Here is a 26,073-nt window from a genome sequence, read left to right on the forward strand (position 1 = left end):
TAGCAGGAAGGGAAGTCATGCCACAGTCCTACAGAAGGAGAGAACTGGAAATGTTTGGCAAACAGCACTAATGACTAGCACCCTGTATTTTCTTTTCTCTACAAATCTATACAGATTTAATTGTTGTTATTGTTAGTATACTGTTCTCTAACCTCCTTTTAAAAATCTCAATACGTCAACAACCTGGTCCCTAATCATTAAATCTTTTTTGACACCAGGGCTACAGTGAACGGTTGTGTAGATGTGTACAAGGGCATCTGGCCAGAGTGGCAAAAGGAGGCTGAAATCCAGCCTTTGTTCCACCATTCAAGTCATCCATCCAGGTCCAGGATGGTGTCCGCCCAAAGGGGACACAGAGGTGCTGTATGGGCCAGTGGTGGCCCTTTGCGAGAGCGTGATTTGTGGTGACTGCATAATACTCTGTCACAGGGACGAACCATCCTTCCATGCGTTCATATTTAAATTGTTTCATTTTGTGCTACTAAAAATAGGATGGTGGCAAATGTTGTCCGGTGAATATCTGTGCATATATCTTATGATTTCTTTGAGATAAATTACTAGCAGTGGAAATGGTGAGTCAGAGGGTTAAAAGGAGATGCATAAAATGTCAGCACATGGTGGATGCGGTGCAGATGAAGACTTGCGCTTCCTCACTGCTGAGTCTAGTCCAGACCCTGCTGAGTCTAGTCCAGACCCGGGAGGTACGGTGCTCGGCTGGAGAGGCCAGAACCTATAACTGTAATCTTGGCACCAAGTTTCTGAGCAGGATCTGAGGGGCTGCCTTCAGATGTTGGCCTTTCTCATTTTCGCGAGGCCACACAACTGTGATTACAGGACTAATGATGCTTTAAACAAACAAGTGTAATGACTATCATCAGTGGACAGCAGGCACTTCCTGTGGGACAGCTTGGGCAAGAGAGTCACCAGCAGCTGGCCATCCCAAGGGTTGCCCCTGGCACAGGAGGGCACCGCCAAGCTGAGGTCAGCTCGCTTCACCTCCAGGTGGGATGTGCACTGTTCCCCATTCCAAGATCTGATCTGTATCCTGTAGCCAAACCCTTCCCCAAGGAGGCACTGGGAGAGCAGAGCACAGGCTCTTTAATCCAGATCTGCTTTCTCTCAAATCTCTAAATGTCCTGCGGAGACCCTTTGTTCTACTTCAAAGGTTCTCAAACTCTTGAATGCACAGGCAGTTGCTAAGCAAAGGCTATTTAGCTCCAATAAGTGATGCGAAGCTCTGCTCTGCATTTGTCCCTGATCCATGTGCCACACTCCCTGCTGCTCAGGCAGATGGGCCTCTGCCCTTGAAGCAACCCAGATCACCTTCTTCCTGTCTCCACATCCTAAGTGTGACAACTTTCTGGGGCTTGAAAGGTCTCACAGGCCAATAGGAAAGTAATGTTTGCTTAGCACTGTGGAGATGCCCAGGATGGAAACGCAGATGGGGGAGATGCACACGGTGGCAGAGTCAAGGACTCATCTTCTCCAGCTGCCACTTTGTGTACTGATGGAGTCACTTATCCTCGCTTTCCTCCTCTGTAAAATGGGAATAATCATGATATAGATTTGTCAAGAGGCTAAGTATTAAATGTGATAATGCAGATGGAAACTCCTTTGTCAGTTGTCAAGTGCTATGTGCACATTAGTTAATTGGAAGTAATGTTGAGAGACCAGACCAAGGGATAACACAAATATTTGGATTATCACTACCCTTAGATAATCCATCAATGCCCTTGGTGAGTTCCCCCTTTCCATCCTCTTAATCCACTATTCTAAATCTTCACCACTCTGTTCATGACCGTTACGTAGCTCCTAGGGGAGGCAGAACCATCTTGCCTTCTACTCCACTCTGGAAGTGGAAGCCATCAGGTATGAACCACCTCACTTTCCAGTGTTCCATTTACGAACTCACGCACATCAGCACCCAACCTTAAGTCCTTCCCTCCAGCCTCTGAGCGTGAGAAGTCTCTCTCTTATCCACTGCTCAGTCAACCTCTACATGGGTTGCTGATCCCATCCTTTCTTCTCTTCTCCCATAGAAACTGCACCAGCACTGACCTTTCTCTTTCCTTTGCTTTAACCTTCTCCCATCTACTGCCAAGCTCTCCTCAGCCTGGTAATATACTTGAGTTGTATCCTTCCTATTTTAGCTCATGGCCCTGCTCGCACTCCTTTTTTTCCTATCTTCAGAGTCAAGTTTCTTGAATGAGTTGTCCATACTCATTGTCTCCATTTCCTTATCTCCAAATCTCTAGTTGACTCATTGTTGTCTAGTTATTCCTCTGAAATAACCCTTGCAGAAGTTACCAATGACCAATTTCTACAAACAAATCCCATGGGTGTTTTTAGGCCTCATCTTACAGGACTTCCCTGATGCATTCACTATGGTTAAATGGCCCTTGGTTTCCATGACATTTCTCTTACTTATTTTTCTTAAACCTCTCTAACCCTTCTTTTCCTGGCCTAAACTTCCCTAGTGTTCTCCAGGTTTCTGACCTTGTCTCATCAATCTCCTGTCTATGCTTACTCTCCATAAGGGATCTCATCCTCTCTCAGGGTTGATCTATCATCTGATCGCTCATGACTCACAATCTCCATCAACCTTGGACCTTGAGCCTGAGCTTTATTCTGGGGGTGTCCAGCTTTGGCTTTGACACTTCTCATTCCACGTGTCCTCATATCACCCGCTCTTTCTCTTGTTTTTGTGAGTTCTTTTAATTTTTCTTAGTTTATCTAATTTAATTCACTCAGGCAAACCAGAAATTTTGGAGTAATTCTTACTGTCTTATACAGTCACCAATTCCTACTAATTTTACTTTTCATATAGTTCTTGAATTTGGCTCCTCCACTTCACTCGTTGCACCGTGTGGACTCGCACTTGTACTATCATGATCGTGTCCTCAGGCGCTCCCTACTTCCAGTCTTGCCTTCATTAAACCCATCCTTCAACTTGCTGCCAGAGTGAGTTATCAAAAATGCTAATGGGATCACGTCAGGCTTCTATTTAAAATGTCTCATTCAAGATTCAGCTGAGGCAACGTCTCAATCCGGGAGACTGCTCTGAACACAATCATGCTCAAGTCCCGTCTTCTGTGTGCTTCCTGTGTCCTGTGTCACCGTGTTCTGTGTCATCATGTCCTGTGCATAGCTCTGTCTCAACATTGGCCATGTCGGCCTATAACTGTCTGTCTCTTCCATTATGCTCCACTAAATCATATGTGAGGTTCATCTTTGTACTCCAGTGCCTGGAAAATGGGAGGTGGACAATGAACGCTGGCTGAGCTTAACAACAGAGAGTAAATCTGAAGCTGGAAATGGAGTGTCTGAGCCGGGGTGTAAACAACCCTGGGCTGCAGCTATTATAGACAGGGTATTGATTTGAAGAGTAAAGATGATTTATTACTGAACTCATATAGCATTTTCTATAACCGTTAATTTTGAAGAGATCCATTTATGTCAATTTTTTTCAACTGATCTTAGCTATGACTTACACCCAAATAGTCTCTTTGAGTGACCTTTTTCAGTTTAGGAAGTACTTCCATTCTACTCTCTCATCCCAGCTCCATAACATCTCTTCAGAATAGACATTTCATAATTGATAAATCAAATTTCACAAATATTAAGTAATTTGCCCATGGAATGTGGCTAGTAAGGGCCAAGAACTAAGGTGTCTGGACTTCTACTCTTTTTACCACCCACACTCTCATTTAGCGACACTCAGAACAACAGGGAAGTCTGAATATATTTTCATATATCTTGCTGAAGTCCGCCTGCCTGAAACTCCCTACCCTGGTCCCACTTAACCCCCTGGGGCCATCCAGACAAGGCCCAACCCTCTTTGGCAAGATAGCACATTTGCTGTTTGATGGGAGCTGCTTTGTGTCCAAGGGCCCCCCAACGGTTCTCTTCTCCTGCTGCGTGTCTCCAGAGCATCATATTAGAAAGAAGTCTGGGCTTTTGCCTTAGATGTAAAATTAGTCAAATTTGTCAGGATTTTATGCCACTTGCGATGCTCATAATGATTGCTATACTTATAGATGTGTATAAACATGTATTACCAATATTAAGGAAAATTTTGCAATCCAAAAAGAAAAAAAAAGGAAAGAAAAGAAAAGAAAGAAATCACTCTATTCCCACTACTCCAAAACAGTAACTGGGGTTTTAAAAGCTATATTGTTTTCATATTTTTGAGTCTTTGCTGATAATCACTTTTTTATTTTATTGAACTAAAGTATACATAGAAAAAGTGTTCAAATCATAAATATGCAGATATAAGAATTTTACCAGAGTGAACATGTGACCACTACGCAGATTAAAAAAATACATTAATAGCACCCCAGAAGCACCCCCCACTCCGTGCCCGTTCTAGTCACCAGCACCCTCTTCCCCAAAAGTAGCCACTCTCCTGGCATCTAATATCATACATTAGTTTTCTGTATTTTTACCTTTATATAAATGAAATAACATAGTATATACTCTTCTGTCTGGCTTATTTCACTCCAAACTGTGTTTGTGAAATTTATCCATGTCATTGCATGGTAGTAGTTCATTCATTTTCACAGCGGTAGAGCCACAGCTCTCAAACGTTTTGGTCTCAGAACCCCTTTACCCTCTTAAAAATTATTGAGGACCCCAAAAGAGCTTTTGTTTATGTAGATTGTATCTATTGATATTTACCTTATTAGAAATTAAAACAAAAATTTAAACACAATGCATTTATTAATTTATTTTAAAATAATAGTAATAAACCCATTGTGTAAACGTAAATAGCATTTTCAATGAGTAACTATATTTTTCAAAACAAAAAATTGTGAAGAGAGTAGTATTGTTTATATTTTTGCAAATCTCTTTAATATCTATCTGGCTTAGTTGAAGACAGCTGGATTCTCATATCTGATTCTTTATTCGATCAGTTGTAATAGTGTTTTTTGGTTGAAATATATGAAGAAAATCTGGCCTCCCACCTATATGTGGTTAGAAAAGAAAGAAGTATTTTAATAGCCTTTTCAGAAAATTATAGATATTCTTCTTTGATACTACACCAAAACTCAACAAGTAGTAGTTTCTTAAAGGTAACTAACTTGAAACCTGTATCAATGAAATTTTTGTACTCTGTTATATTAAAATATATTGATCTATCTTGCACTGTGAATGGATATTTTAACCCATACATGATTTTGTAACATGCATCAGAACGTGCATTGAGAATATTTGTTCCCTGGGTCACATAAGTCTTCCAAATGTTGACACGTTTCATTATGTGATATGGAAAAATCATGTTCATGTCACCACATTTTATCAGAAAAATCTTTAGCAATTGGGAAACTGTCAAGCTCACAGAGGCAGACACAAAATTTTCAACATTCTACTATTTGAAGTTTGAAAGCTTTGGCAGCAAACACTGTCAGTTGTCTTATTTGAGATGGCAGATTTACTTAGTTCATTTTCAAGAAAATATCTGCCAAATACTCAAGTCTTAAGAATTATAATTTTGTCTGTCAGTCATTCTTTCAAATAAAAATGAGGTTCTATGACAGAAGCAGCTAGCTCAGCTCACAACTCTAACAATTACACAAGTTCTTTTTTCTTGAAACAACCATCATGTTTTTTGGTATTCAGAAGAAGTTCTTTACACATACTTCCCATTTTATCACACGGACTATTAAACAAGTGTTCAAAGATTGAGATTTAATAAAATTAATCATTTGTACTGTTTCATCAATGACATTCTAAAGTGAGGATTTTTTTCGATGAGTTCCTGGTGGCAAGGAATACAATTATTGTACAGTTCATGCCAATGTCTTGATTTGGGCTATAACACTAGTTTTACTCACCATTGCTTTTGGACCATCTATGCAAATGTCAATAAGTGAAAAAAGGCAAAGATGTGCTCGTATTTTGAAAATAGTTTTGACTTCGCAGATCCCCTGAAAGGGTCTCAGGACCCCCTAGGGCTTCATGGACCACACTTTAAGAGCCATTACTATAGAGTATTTGATATATAAATCTATCATAATTGTTTATCCAGTCTATTACTGATGGACATTTGCTTTGTTTCCAGTTTGGGACTATTTCAAACACTGCTGTGTGAATGTTCTCTCACATGTCCTTTGGAACACATATATATGAATTTCTGTTGAGTATATATCTAGGAATGAAATTGCTGAGTCACTGAGTATTCACTTTTTAAGATGCTACCGAACAATGTCCCAAAATGGTTGTTCCAATTTAGCAGTGTAAGAGCATTCCAGTTGCTCCATATCATAATCAAAACATGATTTTATTAGCCTATTTGAATTTTAGGTATTCTTATTGTGGTTTTAACTTATATTCCTCAGATGACAAATGAGGTTGACCACCTTCTCATATGTCTAGTGGCCACTGGGTCATCCTTTTTTATGAAGTAACTGTTTATTTATTTTTAATTTCTATTGAATTTTTTTTTTCCTTATTGATTTACAGTAGTGATTTGTATATTCTGGCTATGAGTACCTTTTTTTGAAAGGTAAAGATAAAGAATCCTCAATGACTTTTTTTAAATTAACCTTTTTATTTTGAGAATTGTAAATTCACGTGCAGTTGTAAGGAACAATACAGAGAGATCTCACGTACCCTTTACCCAGTTTCTCCCAGTGGCATTATCTTGCAAACCTATAGTACAATATCACAACCAGGAACATTTCCATCACTACAAGAAGCCCCCAGGTTGCCCTTTTATAGCCATTCCCAGTTCCCTCCCACCCCAACTGAACCTCTCGTAACCACTCATCTGTTTTTCATTTCTATAATTTAATCATTTGAAAAATGTTATTTAAATGGAATCATACAGTATGTGACCTTTGGGGATTGTCTGTTCTCACTCACCATAATTCTGTGCAGATCCATCCCACTTGCTGCATGTATCACCAGTTCATTCCTTTTATTGTTGAGAAGTATTTCATGGTATGGATGTACCACGGTTTGCTTAACCACTCACCTGTTGAAGGACATCTGGGTTTTTTTCCAGTTTTTGTGTATTATAAATAAAGATTCTATAAGCATTCATGTACATGTTTTTGTGTGAGTATAAGTTTTCATTTCACTAGGATAAATCCCCAGGGGTACAGCTGCTGGATCCTGTGATCGTTGCACAGATTTTTAAAAAACAGCTGACATGTGTTCCAGAGTAGCTATACCATACATTCCCACCAGCAATATATGAGTGATCCATTTCAATTTATCTCTTGTATTTTTGAGTGTATCTCTTGTATAGCTTTTTTAGTGGTTGCTCTAGGAATTATATTATATATATATATATGTAATAATATATATGTATATGTAACTTAGACATTAGAGTCTGCTGGTAGTGTAGTTTTCCCTGTTTGAATGAAGTGTATAAAAACATTACCTCCTTTTACCTTCTCTCATTTATAGTACAATTGTTTCAAATATTTTTTCTACAGTCATTTAGAATCACCTCAGACAGTGTTAAAATTTTTGCTTCAACCATCACCAATAATATAGAAGTCTCAAGAGGAAAACGAAAGTCTATTGTATCTACCCATATTTTTGCTTACTGTATTCTTTATTACTTCCTGATATTTCAAAATTCCTGCTTTTATCTTTCCTTTTCTGTTTAGAGAGCTTCATTTAGCCATTCTTATAGCGTAGCTCTGGTGGTGACAAATTCTCTTAATTTTCTTTTATCTGAGAATGTCTTGATTTCCCCTTCAATTCTGAAGGATATTTTTGTTGGATACAGGCAAAATGTTTTGATTTCCCCTTCAATTATGAAGGAATTTGTCTGTTCTGAATAATGCTGCTATACATAGCTGTGTACAGGTTTTTCTTTGGATATAAGTTTTCACCTATCCTGGGTATATACCTAGCAGTGGAATTGCTGGGTTATATGGCAATCATTTAAGGAAATGCCAGACTGTTTTGCTAAGTGCCTACAGCATTTTACATTCCTACCAAGAGTGTATGAGATTTCCAACTTATCCACATCCTCATCAACACTTGTTATTATATGAATTTTTTATTCTAGCCATCCAACTTGGTTGGCTATCTCATTGTGATTTTTATTTGCATTTCTGTGGTGACAAATAATGTCAAGCATTTTTTACATGCTTCTTGGCCATTTGTATATCTTCTTTGGAGAAATATCTATTCATATCTTTTGTCCGTTTTTAAATTAGGTGAGTTTTCTTTTTACTATTGATTTGTAAGTGTTCTTTATGTATTCTAGATACAAGTCCCTTATCAGATATATGAGTTATAAATATTTTCTTCTATTCTGTGAATTTTCTTTTTACTTTCTTGATAGTGCCCTTTGAAGCACAAGTTTTTATTTTTGGTAAAGTCCAATTTATTTATTTTTTTGTTTTTGTTGCTTGTGCTTTTGATGTCAAATCTAAATCTGACAAATGCCAAATCTGAAATCAAAAAGATTTACTCCTGAGTTGTCTTTTAAGAGTTTGATAGTTTTAGCTCTTACATTTGGTCTTTGTTTCATTTTGAGGTAATTTTTGTATATGGTGAGAGGTAAGGGTCCAACTTCATTCTTTTGCATGTGGCTATCTAGTTTCCCGGCGCCACTTGTTAAAGAGATTATTCCTTCCACATTGAATGGTTTTTGGCAACCTTGTCAAAAATCAATTGACCAAAGACACATGATTTTGTTTTTAGACTCTCAATTCTATGTCATTCTATGTCTGTCCTTATGCCAGTGCCACACTACCTAGTTTACTATTGCTATGTAGTAAGTTTTGAACTTAGGAAGTGTAAGTCTTCCTACTTTTTTCTTCTTTTTCAAGATTATTTTGGCTATTTGGGATCCTTTGCAATTCTGTATGAACTTGAGGATGCTTTTCCATTCCTGTAAAACAGCCATTGGAATTTGGTGGAAATTGAGTTAAATATCTGGTTTGCTTTGAGTTAAATCTGTAGATTACTTTGACATCTCAACGATGTTATGTCTTCTTACCCATGAACACAGGATGTCTTTCCATTAATTTAGGTCTTTTAAAATTAAGACAAACCTGAGCTTGTCTTCCTACTCCTTTTTTTCTTTTTTAAATTTCTTTCATCAATGTTTTCTTTTTATTTCTTTAATCAATAAATATGTTCTGTGTCATTTAAAAATAAATGTGATATTATATGGGAAAAAATTTCAGCAATGTTTTGTAGTTTTCAGTGTGCAAGTCTTTCATCTTCTTGGTTAAATTTATTCCTACATATTTTATTCTTTTGGATGTTGTAAATGGAATTGCTTTCTTAATTTCCTTTTCGGATTGTTCATTGCTGGTTTAGGAGCATAACTGATTTATGTGTGTTGATCTTGTACCTTGCAATTTTGTTGAATTCATTTATTAGTTCTAGTAGTTCTTTTATGGATTATGTGGGATTTTCTATATCTAGGATAGTGTCATCTTTGAACATAAATAATTTTACTTATTCCTGTCCAATTTAGATGCCTTTTATTTCTTTTCCTTGCCTAGTTGCCTTGTCTAGAAGCTCCAGTATAAGGCTGACTAGATGTGATGAGAGTAGACATCCTTGTCTTGTTCCTGTTATTAGGAGGAACCATCCAGTTTTTCACCGTTAAGTATGGTCTTAGCTGTTTGTTTTTTGTGGATGTCCTTTATCAGGTTGAAGAAGTTCTCTTTTTCCCTGGTTTGTTGAGTTTTTTTTTTTTTGCATGAAAAGGTGTTAGATTTTGTCAAATATTTTTCTATGTTTACAGAAATGATCATGTGGTTTTTGTTTTTTATTCTATCGATGTGATATATTACATTAAATATTTTCAGATGTTAAATCACCCTTGCATTACTGGGATAAATCCCACTTGGGCAGGGTGTAAAATTCTTTTTATATGTTGCTGGATTCAGTTTGCTAGTATTTTGTTAAGGATTTATGCATTCACGTTCATAAGAAATATTGCTGTGTGGTTTTCTTTTCTTGTGATGTCTTTATCTGGTTTTGGTATCAGGATAATACTGGTCTCATAGATTGTGTTGGGGAATGTTCCTTCCTCTTCTAATTTTTGGAAGAGTTTGTGAAAATTTGGTATTAATTCTTCATTAAATGTTTGATAGGATTCAGCAGTGAAGCCACCTGGGCCTAGGCTTCTCGTTGTGGGTATTTTTTTTTTAATTATTATTATCACTAATTTAATCTCTTGACTTGTTATAGGTCTGTTCTATTTCTTCTTGAGTAAGTTTTGGTAGTTTGTGTCTTTCTAGGTATTTGTTTATTTTATTTAAGTAATCTAATTTATTGGCATACAGTTGTTCATAGCAGTCCTTTATAAACCTTTTTATTTCTGTAGGGGTAGTAGTAATGTCACCCTTCTCTTTTATAATCACAGTAATTTGAGTATTCTCTCTTTTTTTCTTAGTCAATCTAGCTAAAGATTTGTCAGTTTTGTTCATCTTTCCAAAACACCAGAGTTTGGTTTCGTTAATTTTATCTATTGTTTTTCTATTCTGTAAATCATTACTTTCTGCTATAATTTTTATTTCCTTCCTTCTGCTCAATTTAAGCTTAGTTTACTCTTCCTTTTCCAGTGTCTTAAGGTGGAAGGTTAGGAGATTGATTTCAGATATTTCTTTTTTTCTCACTATAGGCATACATCCTATATATTTTGGTATGTTATGCCTTTATATTTATTCATTTCCTATAAACCTGTGTATTTATCTATTGGTTATTTAGGAGTGTGTTGTTTAGTTTACATTTATTTTTGAGTTTACCAAATTTCTGTCTGTTACTTAATTTCTAATTTCATTTCATCGTGGTCAGAGAACATACTTCATATTATGTCTACCCTTTTATTTTATTTATTTATTTTTATTTTTTTGTGAAGAAGATTAGCCCTGAGCTAACTTGCATTGCCAATCCTCCTCCTTTTCCTGAGGAAGATTGGCCCTGAGATAACATCTGTGCCTATCTTCCTCTACTTTATATGTGGGACATCTGCCACAGCATGGCTTGATAAGTGGGGCATAGGTCCACACCCGTGACCTGAACCTGAGAACCCTGGGCCGCCAAAGCAGAGTGCACGAACTTCTAACCAGTACACCACCAGGCCAGCCCCTATGTCTACCCTTTTAAATTTACTTAGGTTTGTTTTATGGCCAAGCATATGGTCTATCTTGGAGAATGTTCCATGTATACTTGTGAAGAAGTTATATTTTGCTGTTTTCGGATGAAGTGCTCTATAGATGTCTGCTAGGTCTAGATGATTTATAGTGTTGCTCAAGTCTTCTATTCCCTTCATGATCTTCTGTGTAGTTGTTCTCTTCATTGTTGAAAGTGAGATATTGAAGTCTCCAACTATTACTATTGAATTATTTCTCCATTTTTTCTGTCAGTTTTTGCTTCATGTATTTTAATGCTCTATTAGCTATATATGTGTTTATAACTGTTATATATTTTTGATAGATTGACAGTTTTATCATTATAAAATGTTCTTTATTTCTAATTACATTACTTTTGTTTTAAAGTCTTTTGTCTATTATTAGTATAGCCAGTTCAGCTTCCTTGTAGTTACTGTTTGTATATCTCTTAACATTCTTTGATTTTCAATTTGTTTGTATGTTTGAATCTAAAGTGTGTCTCCTGTAGACAGCATGTAATTGGATCTTGTTTATTTTTTATCCAATCTGACAATATCTGCCTTTTGATTGGATTGTTTAGTCCAGTCACATTTTATGTTATTATTGATATAGTTGGGTTTATGTCTGTCATTTTACTTTTTGTTTTCTATGTTTCATGTCTTTTTTATTTCTCTATTCCTCCTTTACTGCTTTCTTTTTCATTATTTGAATATGTTATAATGTAACATTTAAATTTCTTGTATGCTTTTTTCACTATTTTTTGAGTTATTCCTTAGTGGTTGCTCTAAACTTACCATATACATCTTAACTCATCATGGTTAGCTTCAGATTTATACTAACTTAATTCTAGTGAGATAGAGAAATGTTATTCCTATATAGCTTTAATCCCTTCCCCCCTCTTTAATGGTATTATTGTTATACATATTACATCTATAAATGTTACAAACCCAACAATACATTCTTATAATTATTCCTTTATGTAACTTTATGCATTTTAAATAAGGCGAGAGAAGAAAGGAGAGTAAATATATATTCATAGATTTTTTATGTTAACATTATTTATCATTTTTGTTTCTCTTCATTTGTTCTTATGGATTTGCGTTACCATCTGGAGTTATTTCCTGAGCCTAATACAGCTTTGCTCCCACCCATGAATTGCTTTTTGTGCATGGCTTAAAGTAATGGTCAATTTTTATTGTATTCCAATGTAAATATCAAATTGACCCAGCACCATTTATTAAAAATATCATTTTTCTACTGCAGTGTCACCTTTGTCATTAATCAAGTGACCATATTCATTGGGGTCTATTTTGGGAGTTTTATTCTATTCCATTGTTATTTTTTCTTTTTATTACATCGCTGTCTTACTTGATAATTGTAGCTTAGTGATAATTGTTGATATCTGGTAGTGCAGACTCTCAGTTCTGTTCTTCAAAATTGCCTTGAGTATTCTTAGCTCATTATATTTTTATGTACATTTTAGAATTATTTAATCTATTTCCAAAAAAAAAAAAAAGAAACCTGAAGGGATTTTGATTGACATTGCATTGAATCTATAAGTTAATTTGGGAAGAATTCAGTTTCATAATGAGTCCCTCTATTTACTAGGTCTTTAAATTTTCTCAACTATGTTTTATAGTTTTCTTTAAAGGATCTTTGAACATCTTTTATTAAATTATTTCTAAGTATTTGCTATTCTTTAATACTAAAGCAATTAATCTATAATTTTAAAATTTTGTTATTTTAAAACTGTTTGTTGTTAGCATATAAAAATACAATTAGGTTTTGTATTCATAGACCTCGCTAAAGTTTCTTTTTAATTATAAATAGTTTATCTATGGATATTTTTACATTTTTTAATGTACAGAGTGGTGTTTACTGTGAGTAATTTTAGTTTTATTTCTTCCTTGTCAAATCTTATACCTTTATTTCTTTTTCTTGCTCTATTGCACTGGTTAGTACCTCATTAAAATGTTGACTAGAAATGGCGATAGTAGACATCCTTGTCTCATTACTGATTTCAGGGCAAAACTAGTGTAATGTTTGCTTCAGATTTATTGTAGTTGTCTTTTGTCAGATTAAGGAAGTTTTCTTTGACTTCTAATTCACTAAGAGTTTTTATTCATAATGGTTGTTGCAGTTTATGAAATTCTCTTTCTACATCTTTTGAGATCATGTGATGTTTCTCCCTTAATTCATAAATGTGGTGAATCATGTTGACTGGTTTTTAGTGTTAATGTCAGTTTGTATTCTTAGAGTGAACCCAATTTTGTGGTGATACATTATGCTTTTATATATTACTGAATTCAATTTGCTTTTTTTCCTCAACATTTCTCTCTCATCCTCTAACTCTCATTTATGCTCAGGCCTGAAATTTTCTTTGTGGGAAGAGTTTTATTCATGGATTTAGTTTCTGTAATAGACATTACACAATTCAGATATTCTATTTCTTCTTGTATCAATTTTGGTAAGTTGTGTTTTCCTGGAATGTGTCTAGTTCATCCAAATTTTTAACTGTATTGACACAAATTATTCATAATGACTTTTTAAATCTTCATGGGATCTGGAATGATGTCTCCTTTTCTCATTCCTGCTCCTGGTAATTTTTGCTGGTTTCATTTTTTCTTATCAGACTCTCTGGGGGATTTGAAATGTGTTTTCCTTGGGTTTAAATTGTTTTTCAAATTTCTTGATGTATATGATTAATTTACAGGCTTAATTTTTCTAATAAATACTATTCACGATTACATATATTCCCACAAAAAGTTTCATCTCTATCATATATGCTTCATTATGTAATATTTTCATTTAATCTAAAATATTTTATAATTTCCATTTTGATTTCTTCTGTGACCCATGGGTTACTTAGAATATTATGGCTTAATTTCTAAATATTTGGAGCTTTTCTTTTTGATGTTTGCTTATAGCTTAATTCCACTATATTCAGAAAATATATTCTGCATAATTTCAGTAATTTGAAATTATTTTACAATTGCTTCATGTTCCATGATGTGGTCAATTTTAGTAATGGTTCCATTTATGTATTCTGATCTTTTGATTTTCTGCATTTCTTTTTTTTTACATTTGATTAGGTCAAATTTGCTCATTATATTCTTCAAACATTCTTTGTCTCTATCTTTCTTGTCAGCTTATTATATTAGTTACTGAGAGATGAGTTAACGTCTTCCTCTATGGTTGTAGATTTGTTTGTTTCTCCTTTTACTTCTGTTGTCTTGAATATTATATATTTTGAAGCTATGTTATTGGATGTTTCACAAGTAGAATTTATACTTTCCTCGTGTATTTATCCTTTCATCATTATGAAATATCTTTATGTCTAGTAACAATTCTTGCCCTAAAGTCTGCTTCATGTGACATTTGTATAGCTTTACCAGATTTCTTTTGGTTAGTGTTTGTCCAGTTTATCTTTTTTCCATCCTTTTACTTTCAACTTTCTGTGTCTTTATTTCAAGGAGTGTCTCTCGTAAGTGGTATTTACTTAGGTTTTGTTTTTTGATCCAGTGTTACTCTGTTTATCTTTTGTTTGGAGCATTGAGTCCATTTATGTTTAAGGTAATTAGGGATGTTTTTAGTTTAAATCCATCTTAATGTTTATTTTCTGTTTGTAATATCTATTTGTTCCTTTTTTTCTCTCACAACGTATTATCAACTATTTTAAATTATTCTATTTCCCTTCTATTAACTGAAAGTTGCATATTCTTTTATTATGCTTTTAGTGATTACTCTAGAGATTACGACATGCAGATTTGCTTTGTTAGAGACTAATGTATATTAGCGCTTTTTTCCAAATTTGTAATTAAAGAAACTTAGAATATTTTATTTCATTTACCCTATCCATCTTTTAAAAATTTTTTAACGTATTTTAATTCTTCATTTTTTTCAAATATCATAATTTATTATTATTTTCCAACAGCAAATATTCATTTAAAGAAGCTAATATATTTACCATTTCCATAGTTTTTTGTTCATTCCCGAGTTTCATGCTTCAGTATGGAATCATTTTCATTCTACCTAAAAAGCTCCTTTAGTGCAGTTCTGCTTTTGATGCATCCTTTCAGTGTTATCCATCTGAAAATGTTTTAACTTGTCTTTATTTTTATTTTATTTTATTTTTTTTATTTTGTGAGGAGGACCAGCCCTGAGCTAACATCCAATGCCAATCTTCTCCTTTTTTGCTGAGGAAGACCGACCCTGGGCTAACATCTGTGCCCATCTTCCTCTACTTTATATGGGACGCCGCCACAGCATGGCCTAACAAGCGGTGCATCGGTGCGCACCCGTGATCCGAACCGGCGAACCCCAGGCCGCCACAGCGGAGCACGCACACTTAACCGCTTGAGCTACTGCGCCGGCCCCTGTCTTTATTTTTGAATGATAGTTTCACTGGGTAGAGAATTTGAGTTTGGTGGTTATTTTCTTTCAGGACTTATTGGTGTTGTTTCATTGTTTTCTGGCCTCTACATTCTTATTGTTTCTCCTTTAAAGATAACGTGACTTTTTCTCTGTCTTTTTGAATATTTTTTCTTTGTCTTCTGTTTTTGCAGTTTTACTATGATTAGCTTATATATAGTTTTCTTTGTATTTTTCATGTTTCAGGTTTGTAGAGTTTCTCAAATCTGTGGCTTGATGCCTTTCATCCATTTGGGAAAGTTCTCATTAACTTTTAATATATTGCTTCTGATCCATTCTTTCTCTCCTCCTCAATTCCACATATTCTAGATGTCTGCTGCATATTACATATGTATCTAACTCTCTATCTTTTTTATATTTCCATACTTTTATCTCATCATATTTTAGCAAGGATATTTCTTCAAGTTCACTCATCCTCTGTTCAGTTATGTCCACTCTGCTGTTAAACTTACCTATGGAGTTTGTAATTTCAATTAATTCATTTTACAGATTTAGAATTTTCATTTGCAGATTTGAATTTTCAGATTTAGTTATTTTTCATATATTCCACATGTCTTACAAAATTCTCCATATTGCATTTTTTGGTCCATATTACTTGCATCATTTTAGGGTCCATGTCTGGTAACTCTAATATCTCTGCATGTGGGTATGTTTCTATTGTCTATTTTTCTATTGGTCTTTTTTATGGGCACATCTAGTAATTTCTGCTTGACTTCTGAACATTTTGTATGAAAATTCTTGATTCGAGGCTTCAGATGATGTGATCTTTTTCCAGAGAGGTCTTTCTTTGTCTTCTGGCATGTATTTGAAGTAGGGGAAGATCACCTAAGGTACTCAGAGGTTGAGTTCATTGGAAGTTGGGTTCAGCTTTGTAAGGCCTGGTCTGTTTCTAGCTTTCCTTTATCCCTGTGGTGCAGCCCTTCAGAGATCCCACCTCAAAGCCCAACTGCTGTTGGTTTCTGCAAACTGAGACTGCTGGACACTTTATTTATCTTCTCAGCCTCTCAGCCCCACATGGCTTATGAATTGGAAGGTACTTAAAGGGGAACTTCAATGCAGAAGGCTGGGCTTATTTCTCTTGACTGTAGCATTTTGGCCTCTTGGTTCCTTATGTTCTGGATGCCTTGGTGGGCCTGACTTCCGGTTTTTGTCTCCCTGGCCACCTCAGACTTCCAAAAGCTCTGTTAAGCTTCTCTACTTCTTAGCCACCACTTTCTGCTCAGCTTCTCAGCCTCTTGTGCTATTTGCAAACTTGCAAATATCTCAAGGGAAAATAAAAATGCACAGATATTGGGCATTAGGCACATCTCAGTGAGTTTTCTTTCTCTCCAAGATCTTGGCTCGTTAAGTCTTGGCTCTCTTGGTAGCTCTCTGCTGTCTTAAAGCAGATTGTTCAAATCTAGCTTTTCTAGTTGTTCTTGGGGGGAAAGTTTATCTGCTACTAGCTAGCTCATCATAGCTGGAAGTGGAAGTATGTGACTGTGTGTGTGAGCGTATCAGCTTAGGTGAAGTCTTCATTCATGAGGTTGTGATTGATTTGGGCAAAAATCCTGTAAGTGTTATTTCCCCTGGTAATTGGCCAGAGTAGAGAAGTGCTTATCTAAAATCACAACTATCATTAAGCTGTGACTTGTTTTCTTTCTTCTCCAGGATTTTGTGTCATGTATTGAGAACTACAGAAGAAAAGGACAGGAGCTATATGCATCTTTATACAAAGATCATGTACAGGTAAGAAACAAAACAGTTTCCTTCTCTACATAGCAGACTGGAATCCATCTGGAACCTAAAATAAAGAGTCAGAAGGGCCTTTGGTTTAAGTTATAGATTGCCTAAGTCAATAAGTGGTGATCAACAATTGAGTCCTACTTGCATGGCCTGTGCACTGGACTTACACTTCCAGCAGCTGAGGTGACCAGCAGTGTGTCCATCTGCTCATCTACTCATTCATCCACTAGTAAATAGGTATCGAGAGCCCAGAGTGCCCCAGACCCTTTGTTAGGAGCTAGGGGCACAATTGTAAACACAGTAGATGTGGGCCTCACTCTCCGATAGATTCACTATGAAGGAGAGATATACATTAAATAACTGCACAAAAAATAGATCATTATACCTTGTGCTGAGCAATAGACATGGAAAATACAGGTACAATGAGAGATTATAATGGGGAGAGAATTTAATTTGGGCAGATCAGAGGCCCTCTCTAAGGAAGCGACCTTTAAGTTGAGATGTGAAGAAGGAGGAATGGGCTAAAGTATTTTGAGGAAGTGTTTTTGGCTAAAGGGAGGGCATATGTGAAGCTCCTGAGTCAGGAAAGAGCTGGATGTCATCAATTAACTGGAAGGAGAGGAAGTAACTGGGTGACCTCAGCTGGGAAGGGACAAGGGTGAAGATGAGGCAGGGCTGGAGCAGACAGGGCTTGTTGCCACAGTAGGGCTTTTGCATTTTATCCTGAAGGCAATGGGTTGTAACTAATGAGGGCAGGTTTGGATATTTAAAACACTTCTCTAGGCCTGATTTCTTTATGATCTAAGTAAACAGCACTGGCTGTCATGCCAGTGAGATCTCTATGTGAATCTCAGGTCTGCCCCTTCCCACGCCTGTGATCTGAGCCTCAGGGTCCCTGTCTTTAAGATGGGATAATAATTTCTAACTGTGAAGATTAAGAGCAAGTATAAAGCACCTAGACATTGGCTGGCAGAGAACAGATGTCCCACCTGTGATTATGGAATGGCTACACAGTTAATTTTTAGTTGGTGTTATTGTTGTTAACAAAAGTTTTTGAAAATGGTTGCTAATAATAGAATACAACATATAGTATTAAAAACCTTACTAATTATATTATTTACATTACAACTTCTCTGTTCCAAAGCCTGTGCTAGGTATAGGAAAGGCAGAGATTATAATGGCACTGCTCTGCCTTGAAGGTTCTTAAAATTCAGTAGAGGGACCACGAGTAAAGAAATAACCCCAGCAGGTTGATGAGGCCAAAGCTAGGATGCTCTACTAGGAGGAGAGGAGCAGTGGGGTATAAGGAACCATTAGGTGTGCCTGGGGTGGGGCAGGGGTCAAGGAATGGTGAAACAGCTGTGCCCAAGTGTGGAGGAAACAAAATAGGCTCTGACCAACTTAAGTCAAGTAAGCTGGTCTGATTCCCTCTGTATCAGCTCATTTGGGAGCCCACAACATGCCCCTGGGAATAGGGATTCGTGAGATGTGCAGCCTGCACTCCAGAAACACGCAGTCTGGCAACACAGCCTCCCAGCTATCCCATGAGTAAGGAGAGAGCAGTTGATCAGACATGGCAGGGGTGCGACAGGAGGTTTGGGGGCGTACAGGACATGCCGCTGTCAAAGCAACCAGCAGGCACGTCTGTTTCCCAACTGCACCAGCTGGTCTTTCACAGACTCTCAGTTTGGAGAAGGGCTTCACCGTGGGCACCTACCCCACCCCAGCTTTGCTGACTGCACTGCACAGCTGGGTAGGTGCCTTGCTGGCTTATTCGGATGCTATCTGTGCCCCTTGGACAGGCCCCGGCACATCCGTGCCCCACCACTTGTATTCACCGACTTCTTTCAGGACTAGCAATATGGCTACTAAATTCAACTGCTGCTGGGGGAAAATAAGATGCACTGTTTAGGATTGTGTCCTTTATTTATGGACATCCTCATCACACTTGCTCCATTTTAAGACAGAGGATGTTTATCTAAACTTCCTAATCCGCACCTGGTCAACAGTGTGACCATTTCTCTTCTTATGCTTGGAAGAGCCTGTAAGATTTGGTTATGGCTGGGAGAGATGTGCTCTGCGGTACTTCATGAGTTTCTGCTGATTGTGAGATTGAAAGTTCACGTGGGAAGGACGGAGCCTGGGCAGAGGCTCTGAGCTGGAAGGAAAGGATCCAGCCTTCTAGAACATTGGCCTGGCTTATTTTCAGCAGCAGGCCTGACTGGGTTGCAGAGAGTACTTGAGAAAGTTGTATAGAGTTTTACTGTAGATTTAAGTATTTTTGAGAAAATCAGCATTTTGAGGCTAATCCATAAGGATACTTTCCAAGTATTTAAATATTTAAGAAAGATTGTTTTGATGTTTAAAGGAATGCAGAGGTAATCACCGTCTGTGGAGATAATGGGGTCTGGAGCATTCACCCTGCTTTTTTTTTTAATGGGGAGTACACTTTCCCAGTGCAGGCCCCACTCCTCTTGCAGAAAAGGCAAGTCCAAATTCTGGGCAGAAATCAGACTTGTGAGATCTGCCAGGTTCTTCACGGACAGCTTCTCCCAGGCGCACTTAGGGAGCTCCTCCGAAGAGGGTGGTGATAACCAGGTTCAGGGGCCCCAGCCCACAGGGCTCTCAATAACCAGCTGTGTAAGACTTCCCTAACTCGGCATTTTACCCACAACTGAGAGCCGACAGCATGACAAGATAACATTACTCGGTGCCCTGGAAATTAACCTAAGCATCATTATGTCCCATCATTCTATCACCAGCAAATTGGACAGTTCTGATATTCAATCTCCCAAGTTCCTTGTCACTCCAGAAGTACTGGCGAAAAGTCGCCTCTGCTCTGGCCCTGCCCAGGTTCCCCCTTTACCTTTTCCAAGTTCTATTCTTTCTCTTCTCTGTGGTCCAGCTGCTCTGGTTCTGCTGTTAGATACCCAGACCATCCTGTTCTCATATCGAGTCTTCATCATAATTTACAGAAATGCCTCATTCTGCCTGTTATTTTTTAAAAAATTAGTCTTTACTGGTTAAAGCTCTTTGCAAGATGCTGCCACCCCAGAAATGGCCCTTTTTTAGTATGTGAGTGGCATTGTTCTGTCGCACTCTCTTCTGGGCTCTCTAGGGGCCAACAGGCTGTTTCCGTTTCTTGCTCAGTCTCTACATATCTATTAAGTTTTTGTCACAGCTCTTTCAGATGCACGTATCAGAAACTTAACTCAAACTGGCTTAGGCAACAAATGAAATGTTTTATGTTATTGAAAAATCCAGGGGAAGAGCAGGCTTCAAGAAGAGCTGGATCCAGGTATTCAAACTCTGCTCTAAGGAATCTGCCTCCTCTCTCTCCCTCTCTCTTCTCTCTCTTTCACATACACACATACCACACACACATTCACATAAACATGCACACACAAACGTGTAAGATTACTAATACATTTGAGGCCCAGGGCACATGGGTGAGAGAGCATGTGAGTGCTCTCTGCTCTGTCCCCAAGCTGTACATCCCGGAACCAGGCAGGCAGCGTGTAAAGGGTGGGGAACCATTTTCTGACTTGCACGGAGGCACCCTCTCGTTGCTGATCTGCGTGCCTGTGGGCTGTGTCTGCTCCAGGACGCTTGTCCTGATGCACATAAAGGTGCCCTGGGGCTGCGGTGGGTGGCCTGAGTGTGTACACATCTGCCATTCTGCACTGTCGCCTCTGTATGGGCTCCAGAGAGCGCCATTCCCAATCCCGGGCAATGATGCTCACTAGCCCATCCTATAACCACCCACCACCACTCAGATTAGCCAGACTTGGGTGATGTTCAACCCTGAAGACAGGGCTGGGGCGGGCCCCACTGAAGTACCAAGGACTGAAAGTAGGGAAGGGCTGGTTGCCCAGAGGAAAATCTCAGTGAGGCTACCCAAGAGTTTCCATTCAGCCAAAAATCATAGCTTCCTCTAACACACCAGAATCCCTGGCTCTGAACCTGTGGTCTGGCATTTGGCTCACTCCCTTACCTTGTGCAGAAACACGGCTGTTACAGAGCAGCTTGTGGGTGCGGAAAGACAGGGCTTTTGATATTTAGTCATCTCACGTCCTCTGTCCTGGGACCACATGGAGCTTTCTATCATGGGCTAAACCATCATTCATCTCTGAAGAATCTCACCACTGACACACGTCTGTCTGGTGTAGATATTTAAGACAGCGCATTTGCCCTGTGGTGCAGACAGGCAGCCATGAACCTCCAGGCTGCATAGATGGAGCCTCCAGGGGGAGGGGATACTCTTAAAAGACTAATTTGAAACTCAAGGTGGACAACCCAACAGCTTGGGGTTGTTCATTCTCTATAAAGCTCAATATGTTACTAGAAACACAGAGACAATCTCCAGGGAGCTAAAATATTTTCTCCAAACAAGTAGTCATTTCATATAACCGAGTCCCTATAGAAGGCTTTGGACAGTTCTTTTTCTGGAGTTCCTTATTAACCAATCAAGTACTGTGTAAAATGCTGCAGCTGTTTTGGATAGGAATTTAAGAACTGTGGAGAAACAAGATAATCTTGTTTTGAAATGGGGTTTGCTTTATTCACAATATTACTACTAATTGCTTAAGCTGGGTAAGGCGCCATATAAAACTCTTGAAAATATTGTCTCATCTAATCCTTACATAAACCCGTAGTTTTATTATTATGGTAACATTATTAGCCAAATGTGACTGATCAGAAAGCTGAAGCTCCTTCAGAGGAACCTGCTAGGGAACAGCAGAAGCGTGATGATAACCCAGCTTCCTCTGACGCTGCAGACCGTGTGCTGAGCACCACACCATCCACCACCTTTCATGGGAATTGTTGAATTCTAAGAACGATATACCCATTCAAAATGGCCCAGATCTGCAGCACCTAGTTCTCAGCCTGCCAATCTTTGAAGTAGTACCTGCGGAAATCATGAGTTCATAAAATGACGCTGGCCCCTAGGGAAGGAATCGAGCAGGCAGGCTTAAGCAAAGGCTTTGGAATCAGACAGACTGGGTTTCAATCTCAGCTCGGTCACCTGGTGGTCCTTGGAGAAGCCACTTCTCCCCTCCCAAACTCAGTTTCTTCATGAAGATAATAGAAATTACTTACTCATGGTGCCACTGGGTAGAGGAAATGAGGTACAGCAGATGAGGGACTCATGAGAATGAGTTTCTTTTCTCTGTGTGTTAAGTGTGTGAGACCTATGCTTCTTAACACTTTCATATGTCAGTTTTCTGAAAAATTAAAATTAAAATTTAGAGCAAACAGCATCAAATATTCAAATAATTGCAAAAGTTCACCCTGCAAACAAAGTTGATTCTACTGTCCAAGCTGAATTGAAATGTTTCCTTGACAGGTGTTGTAGGAAACTTCAACGTGGCGTACAAACGACATTTAGGGGTGTCGATGTATTTTACAAAAGGTGTGCATTATACTCTAGCAGAAGGTGTAACAGTCAGGACCATATATGCAAACTCTGAGGATTTCATAGCGATTAGAGGGAATTATTTTCATTAATATCAAAGGTTTTAGCTTCTGTGAACATTCTAGAATCCTTGAACATTCTAGAATCATATGATATTAGGATTTGAAAGACCTTGAGACATCATCTAGGCCAAACCTCTCATTTAACAGTTGGGGAATCTGAGATCCAGAGACAGGAGTGACTTAGATCAACCAGTTGCCGGCAGGCCTGCTAATTCCCACCACAGCTCCAGTCCAGACATTGAAAGAAGCATTTTCAGCATCATTTTTGAAGGGTGGGGGCTGTGGTAAAATTCCCTGTCCATTTTAAAGGGTAGGGGCTGTGGGAGAGTCTGTGTCCATTTTATAAAATAGCTCCACTCCACTGTGATGAGTAGTGGTTAGGACTTCCGGGACCTGTTGATCTGCGCAGCACCCAGCAGTCACGTGGCTCTGAAGGCCAAGGGTTGGGGGTTTTCTCCTCCCCCACACTGGATTAAATGATCTCAAAGCTGAGAAGCCGATTTCTTCTCCTGGCTTGGTCCTGGCTCCAGAGAATACGCTACATACCCCAAGGGTGCTCGGAGCTGCCTGTAGGGGGTTACTTTTCTCAAACAGTTGTGGGGGGCTTGGTCTGTTCACCCCGAGAGGTCTGGGGCCAGGCCCATGGGGAAATGTGTCCCGGAGTGACGCTGCACTTCTGCTTCCCAGAGGCGGAAATGTGGCGACATCAAGGCAGCCAGCGCCTGGGCCAGGATCCAGGAGCAGCTTTTTGGGGAGCTGGGCTTGTGGGGCCAGACAGCAGAAGCCACGCCCTGCTTCCAGTGGGAACTGGACTGGAGAGAAGGACCCGCTCGCATGAGGAAACGCATCAGACGCTTGTCTCCGCTGAAGGCACTGAGTGCAGAAGAGCTCAAGGTAAGGGTTAGATGCAGCAAGACAATGATGCTGCCAGGCAGAAAATGCGTAGGGCAGTGTCTCCCTAGCTTTTCCACCCCACGTTCTTTTCATCAGGACTCTGTTTGGTGTGCTTCGGGAGTGCTGTGGCATGGGCAGGGAGGAGAGAGGATGGACGCAGTTACATGTAGGAGGATTGTAATTTACTCTTGATGCCGATTAACAGAAGAAAAGAATCACTAGGTGCATAGAAGGGGTGCTGTAACCACAGCCTGGATGAATGAATAAATGAGTGAAGGAATGACTAGGTGCATGGTTCACGTCTACACCACCAACCCAGTACTGCACTGACATCCACAAAAGTCCAGTGGAATAATCTGGACACCAGTGTTTGGAAAGAGCCACGTGATGGCCATCGTCTGCTGGCATGAGTTATTTGTCGTGGAGCGGTGACAACCAGCACTGCCATGGGCATTATTGCATAAGCAAATCCTGTAACAAGCTTTACAATGAAGATATCCTGAACTCAGCTATTTCTGCAAGCTCGAGCCAGTGACCCACTTAGTCCAAACAACACTGGAGCTGTGTTGGATTCCCAGGCAATGGAATCTAGGCGGTCCCTGGGAGTTTGTTCTAATGAAGCTTGAACTCTGTGTTGTCAAACTCACATTTTTGCCTTTTTAAGGATAGGGGACCAGTTGGATTCATTTGGTAGGAGACATAGAAAAATCTGCTAATAGTTTATGTCCCCATTGAACAATCTTGATTCAAGATATTCTAATAGTCAGCCTTCCAAGCACTGGAACACTAGACATTTCCTTCTGCATTCATCCCGAGTTACAACATTGGGTTTATTCTCTAGTCTGTAACCTCAGAAACTTTACCCATGTTAAATCCTTTATAAAACCTAATGAAAAAATTGTATTGCATTTATTCTGTAGACAATTGAATTTTTAATGTATTGTCAATAAACATCTGGTGGTATATAGTGTTTTTCCCTCAATACATTTCTTAGGAAATGGAGGCAGAAAAAATAGCTTGCCCACTCTGCTGGGGACAAAGCCGAAGATTGGCTATGAAACCTGGTCTCTGGTCTTTCAGGCTGTCCAGCCCCAGATCCTGTCCCTGGTCCCCTTTCCAGGGTGGCCCATACCACAGACATCCAGGATATTATCTAATCCCACGTTGGCATCATCTTTGGTAATTACTGTAAATCTTCCTTAATGGAAGATTGTGGGTTTCTTCCCCTTTGACTCAGGAACATTGATAATTGGTCCTTTAGGGTTTAGCATTTCTCTCCCCTTCCATCTGAGTCCTGAGTGTATGAGTAATTTGAAGGGGTCGCGTGCACGTGTGTGTGTGTGTGTGTGTGTGTGTGAATCTGTGGAATGGCAGGTGGAACATAGGTTGTGTCCAGAATTTAATTTTTCTTTTCTCTGGTTTTATTTCAGGAGAGCCAAGACAAAAGTGGTGACAGTTCTCAAACAAATGCTGAAAACCAAGGTATTCAGTTTATCAGTTTATCTACCTTTTATTTAATAGTTATACCAATTCTTGGTTTTATTGGACATCTTCTTAAAGATATAAAATTAATATGTTTTAGGAAGAAAATTCTGCAGGTATAGAGTAGGCAGAGCTAAGACTCTTTTCATTACTGTGCTCTCTAGAATGCGGAGGAATCTATTCCAGACCCAGACACTCCATTAGGGGGAGAATTCTGTATGAAGTTTGCAAGCAGAAGGATTTTTTCAGAGGAACTATCTTATAAATTTGCTATATCAGGGAAAGCTTAAAAGTGTCCCCAAACAATACAAATACATGTTCAGTAAGTGACCCAAAACACATAGGAGGAAAATAAGAAAATGTTTTAGAGTAAAAATGGATGGAATAGATATTTAATACTTTTTACACTGAACTCTCTATGAAAATTACAAATACAATAGTCATTATTATTTCCCAAATTAAAAAATATACTTTGAATCATTTTTTTTTTATGTTTATGCTTACTCTTTATTTGTGTAATTCTCATGGAGGAATTTGGTTGAGTTGATTTGCTGAAAATCCAAGGTTTATTTTCAGAGATTATTTTGGCATGAACACATACAAACACACACACAAATACGCACACAGACACACACAGACATACACATTATATTTCAGATTTTATGTGTTTCTACCAGACTCTGCCTTTTGCTTCAAACACTCACTGTGTGTGAGTTTCATTGCATCCTAGGCTGCAGCTGTGTCATCTCCTTAACCAAGTGACATCTTCTTAGCTCTGATCAAACTTGGCTCATTTAGTGCCTTAGTACTGGGTGTGGTGTTGAGCCTGCTGTCTTGCTGGTCTGCAGTAACACAAGCCCAGAAATGAGGATCTTGGGCTTTGATACCAGGTTGATTTGGGGTCCCGCTGTGGCACAGGATTTGGGATGATGTTGTAATACCCGTTTGCTTCTCTTCTCTCCACCCC

At 38.5% G+C, this 26,073-nt stretch overlaps 1 protein-coding gene across 1 annotated transcript in view; it reads left to right on the plus strand.

Moving 5' to 3' along the window:
- WDFY4 (WDFY family member 4) overlaps window positions 1–26,073 on the plus strand; it is a 277,648-nt gene that overhangs the window by 144,040 nt on the left and 107,535 nt on the right. The window contains exons 39-41 of the mRNA XM_058542855.1: window positions 17,178–17,255; window positions 23,418–23,624; window positions 25,055–25,106. Coding sequence (XP_058398838.1) covers window positions 17,178–17,255; window positions 23,418–23,624; window positions 25,055–25,106 — 337 coding nt within the window. The remainder of the gene's footprint in view (window positions 1–17,177; window positions 17,256–23,417; window positions 23,625–25,054; window positions 25,107–26,073) is intronic.

This window comes from Diceros bicornis, chromosome 6 (assembly GCF_020826845.1).
Source record: "Diceros bicornis minor isolate mBicDic1 chromosome 6, mDicBic1.mat.cur, whole genome shotgun sequence".
In the NCBI taxonomy this organism is placed as follows: Eukaryota; Metazoa; Chordata; class Mammalia; order Perissodactyla; family Rhinocerotidae; genus Diceros; species Diceros bicornis.